General features: G+C 43.3%; 2 protein-coding genes across 2 annotated transcripts; both read right to left on the reverse strand.

Moving 5' to 3' along the window:
• Positions 1-1,663: 1,663 nt before the first annotated feature.
• On the reverse strand, positions 1,664-3,125 carry LOC131000478 (transcription termination factor MTERF6, chloroplastic/mitochondrial-like). The gene has a single exon (XM_057926399.1). It carries the CDS (start codon positions 3,123-3,125, stop codon positions 1,938-1,940), a length of 1,188 nt encoding a protein of 395 aa, XP_057782382.1. The 3' UTR covers positions 1,664-1,937.
• Positions 1,664-4,585, reverse strand: LOC131000479 (uncharacterized). The gene has a single exon (XM_057926400.1). The coding sequence runs from the start codon at positions 4,554-4,556 to the stop codon at positions 3,432-3,434; it is 1,125 nt and encodes a 374-aa protein (XP_057782383.1). The 5' UTR covers positions 4,557-4,585; the 3' UTR covers positions 1,664-3,431.
• Positions 4,586-4,923: the final 338 nt, after the last annotated feature.

The following is a 4,923-nucleotide window of genomic DNA, read 5'->3' on the forward strand; positions in this document are numbered from 1 at the left end:
CGTTTGAAATATATATATATATATATATATATATATATATATATATATATATATATATATATATATAGGGAAGGGCTAAAATAAGAGCATTTCTTAAGATATAAAATAAGAATCATTTTCAGCCCTTAGATAATCAAGATCTACGGTTGATTCGTAATCCTGTTGGATGAATTTATGGTCCTGAGTTCCAATCCCAAAGGTAGCAAAAATTTATTTTTCACAATTCATACCTTTATACAGCGAATTCATACGTGTTCTACATAAAATTCATACATTAAAAATTGTTCTTATTTCTTATTTTAAGATGCGCTCTCACGGTAGCCCACCCCTATATATATATATATATATATATTTATATTTATATATTTTTTAAATTGACCATTGGGGCCAACGGTCGAATTCAGCCGATTTTTAATTTCTTTTTTCCCCTTTATCTATATATATCCCAACTTAATTCCATTCATTTCATTATCTAAAAATCATCTCCACATCATAAAATTCTCTACAAAAAATGTCTTCCTCCTCATCAATCGTCAAAGGCCCATCGCGTCTTTGGAGCAAGGAGGAGATGAGCGACATCATGTTGATGTGCATCATTTTGCACAACATGATCATCGAAGATGAAGGCGAGCACGCAACACAGTGGGAAGAAGACGCCGACGAAGCTTCAAGTAGCGCTGCATCTCAACCTCGTGCCGGTGCTCCGCCGGATTTTCGTGCATTTGTTGCACGACAAGCATCCATGCGAGACGCGGAGATACATGCTCGCCTCACTTTGGACTTGAAGTAGCACATTTGGTCTCGTTTTGGTCCGATTGAGCCCTAGAAAATTATTGTAATTTTTATTTTTTTATTGTATTTAAATTATGTCTTTAAATTATTGTAATGTAGAATTTTAATTTTAATAAAATATGAATTTTAAAAATAAAAGTGTAGAAATGTGAATTTTGTGAAAATGAGGATCTAAGCACCCATCTAAGACACAATGCATTGGAGAGGGGTGTGTCTTAGGTGGGGACCACCTTCTAAGACACCCCCTAAGCACCAATGCATTGGAGATGCTCTAAGCAGTCCAATGCTTAGATCACACGTGTGCTGTGTGCGACCGTGTGAGGCTGTGAGCACATTGATGTCTTGACATAATAATCTATCTGGATGTCGTAATGGCTGACTGTCAATACTCATCATCAATTTAATTTTTTTCCCATTTTTGTTAAGTGTTGGTTTCATATCATATCGGCAAAATAGAATTAAAGGTATGATGTATTACTGCTTTGGTTAATGTAATTGTAAGATAATTTATTTTCACCGGTTAATATAATTATAGAATAATTATGATCATTTCCTCAATTAGGATTATTGAGGTAGCATATGGCTGAAAAATTGGTAAGAGCATCCGTAGTGGAGGACTTGGGTGCTGGTGAGCACGGGGCTCAACGGAGCCCCTAATACTGCACCGGGCATCCCCTCCGCCGTAGGTGTATAAGTCATTTTGATTGGGCACTATATGAGGAAAGGAAACTTAAATGGTGGAGACCACTTTTAAGAATCCATATGAGCTCTCCACTACGGATGCTCTAATTCGCATATTTTCATGCACAAATTTTTATTTTTGTTCTTATAAAAAAAATGTTGAATTTGCTAGAAAAAAAAAGGACACGTCTTTAATAATAGGGTAAATTAATAATTATACAGCGAGTCAAATAAGGCATATGAATAGAATCATAACTAACTGACCCATCGTTACTTCCCAATATGGGCGCAAAAGAAATCACAGAAGCAAAGAAAGCCATCAAGTTTGGTAGAATATGAGCTATATGCTCCTAAACTAAACCATAGTCTAATCTATATAGGAATTAGCTCAACTATCCAAATTCGCGACAGATGAAGTTGAGGATTGAATAAGCTAAGCAATCAACGAAACACGCGACGCTCTTTCAATCAGACGTTAGAAGTTGAGAGAGGCTCAAGTTGCCTCGATACAAGTCGAGGAGCTGAGGAATCTCTTGTTGATGATCAACAATGTAGCTCTTGACGAACTTGTCCTCGGCCATTTTGAACAAGGTGGAGATGGCGGTGGCGGCGATGGGCTCCTTCTTCAACAACCCTCTCGCAACCAAAGCCCTGACCACCATCCACCTCCCCATCATCCTCCTCTCCAGATTGTAGCTCAGAAGCGAAGGGCATCGGGCCACCTCGACGGGCTTGAATCCCAGCTCCTTAACCAGAAAATCCATATTCGCTCTTATTTTGGTCTCGGACAACGCCATGCAAGCGGGAAACCTTAGGAAGACCGAAGTGGCCGCGTCTTCGGACCACCCACAGCTTCTATAAATCTCCATTTTACGCTGCAGAGCCCTCTCAGGCATACTGTAGAACACCTGGAGTGCACTCACGAACGCCATTGTGGACGCGTCGAATCCCATCTCAGCAGCTCGATCCACAAACCCACACAACTTATCGCGGCGGAGCAGCAGCATATTAGGCTTCCACCCCACCAACGAAACAATACACGACTCGGGCATCCCTCTCTCTCTCAACATGGCCACGTTCGACGGAATCGCCTTCGGCCAGCCGCTCGAAAACGCCAACGGAGCGCGTTTAAACACGAGCGCCACCCTCTCCTCGGATCGCACCCATCTTTTCAAGTAATTATACGAGGGGATGAGATGGTTTCGGAGACTGCGCTGTAAGATCCTAGGGAAGACAGATAGGCGCTGCGCCGCGATACAATCGGGAACGCCGATCGAGCGGAAGAATTCGAGCTTCGGCATCAGGGTTTTGTCGGGGCTGCATTGCAGAACGCGCGGCCATCTACTAACGATCCTCGAAATTTGGGAATCTGTGAATCCGTAGTCTTTGAGGAGCTCCAACACCGCGTCTGGATTTTCTCGGGATTTGATGCACAGAATCTTTGATGCAGAGACGGCGGCCTTCTCCGGCAGCCCACACGCGCCGACGAGGTAAGAGATGGTCAAAGATTGGCCTCCAGCATCGCCGCCGCCGCCATCTGAAGTTGAATACGAGTTCACCCAGGAGAAATGCGCGAGGAATCTTAGGGCAACAGAAATTGAATCTTTTCCCGGAACCCTAATTACTCCTCTTCTACAGATAATTGCAAACATTGGATTCAAATAGTTGTTTCAAGGTTTATAAATTCGCCGCTGCCTGAAGGGTTTCGCCTTTCATAGAAGGAAACAGAGTGGTGTTATAAGTGAAGACAAGATCGCTTTTTTAAGAAAAAATGCGATTTATAGAATAAAAAATAAATCTTTAATTAATGCACTTCAAGAAATAAGCCGCTTTCAGAAAATCCAAGAATGTCTTCTACTAACTCAGTTTTCATAAATGAAATCAAAACAACAAACTCCCATTTTCAGAGACAAAAATGAGTGAATATCCTAACACCAGTCCCAAACATGAAATCAACACTAAATCTCGACAGAAACGTTGCCGCGGTATACATCAAGCAAGTGAGGAATGTGGTCTTGATTCTCAAGAATATACCTCTTGACGAACTTGTCTTCAGACATCATCAACAAATATATGAAACTAGTGGACTTCTTCAACAAGGCCTTCCCCTCCAACATCCTAGTAACGATCAAGCGCGGCCTCATCCTCTTGTCCACGCTGTAACCGAGAAGCACGGGGCATCGAGCAACATCGCCCGCCTCGAATCCAGCTTCACCAACAAGAAACTCCATGCTCGCCGTGATCTTCTTCTCCGACAAATTCATGCAAAGCGGATGCTTTAGAAATGCAGCCATCACCTCAGATTCGGACCAACCACACCTCCTGTAAGCACCCATCTTCCGCTGTAGAGTCGACTCAGACATATTCGCAAACACTTGGAGTGCAAGAACGAATATCACTTTCGACACATCGAATCCCATTTCAACGGCGCGATCCACCAGCGCCGCGAACGCTTCTCCGCCGAGCATCAGCAGTGACGGCTGGTTGTTGAGCAATAACGCGATTGAAGACTCCGGCGCTCTTCGCTCTCTCAAGATCGCGATGCTGCGAGACATCTCGCCGCAGCAGCCGTGGACGAACGCCCTTGGGGCTCGCGCGAACACATTGACAACCTTTTTATCGGATTGTAGGAGATTTTTCAGGTAGTTGTAAGTTGGGATGAGAGAATTTTCGAGACTGCGCTGTAAAATCATGGGATACACCGTTAGCTTCTGCGCGGCGACGGCGGCGGGAACGCCGATGGAGCGGAGGAATTCGAGTTTGGGCAAAATGGTTTCGTCGGCGCGGGATTGGAGCACGAGAGGCCATTTGGTTACGAGTTTGGAGATTTGGGCGTTTGTGAATCCGAAATCGGTGAGGAGATCCAACACCGCATCTGGGTTGTGTCGTGATTTGATGCGCAGTTTCTTGGAGACGGAGACAGCGTCTTTCAAGGATAGCCCACATGACTTGGTGAGGTAAGAAATGGTGAAAGTTGCGCCGCCGCCGCCGTCGGAGTGCGATTTGCGAGAGGAGGAGAGGGAAAAGATACCATCTTTTCTGGGCGCGGTCACTATTCTCCTACACAAAATTGCAACCAACATAAGATTGGAAATAATTTTGGAGAAAGAATCTCATACTCCCTCCGTCCACGAAATGAGTACCCATATTTCCTTTTTCGTCCGTCCACGAAATGAGTACTCATTTCCCTTTTTCGTTCGTCCACGAAATGAGTACTCATTTCCCTTTTTGGCAAATGTACCCCACACATCTCTTTAATTAATACACTCAAAAAGTGGAACCCTTAAACTATTCACACTACACTCCATACATTTCTTAAAACCCGTGTCGTCCACAAATGGGTACTCATTTCGTGGACGGAGGGAGTATTATATTATCTACAGACTACACCTCTCCTAAAAAAGTTTTATTTTTATAGTATAAAATTTGATTCGCATATTACAACTAAAA

The sequence above is a fragment of the Salvia miltiorrhiza genome, chromosome 8, assembly GCF_028751815.1.
Source record: "Salvia miltiorrhiza cultivar Shanhuang (shh) chromosome 8, IMPLAD_Smil_shh, whole genome shotgun sequence".
NCBI classification, from domain to species: Eukaryota; Viridiplantae; Streptophyta; class Magnoliopsida; order Lamiales; family Lamiaceae; genus Salvia; species Salvia miltiorrhiza.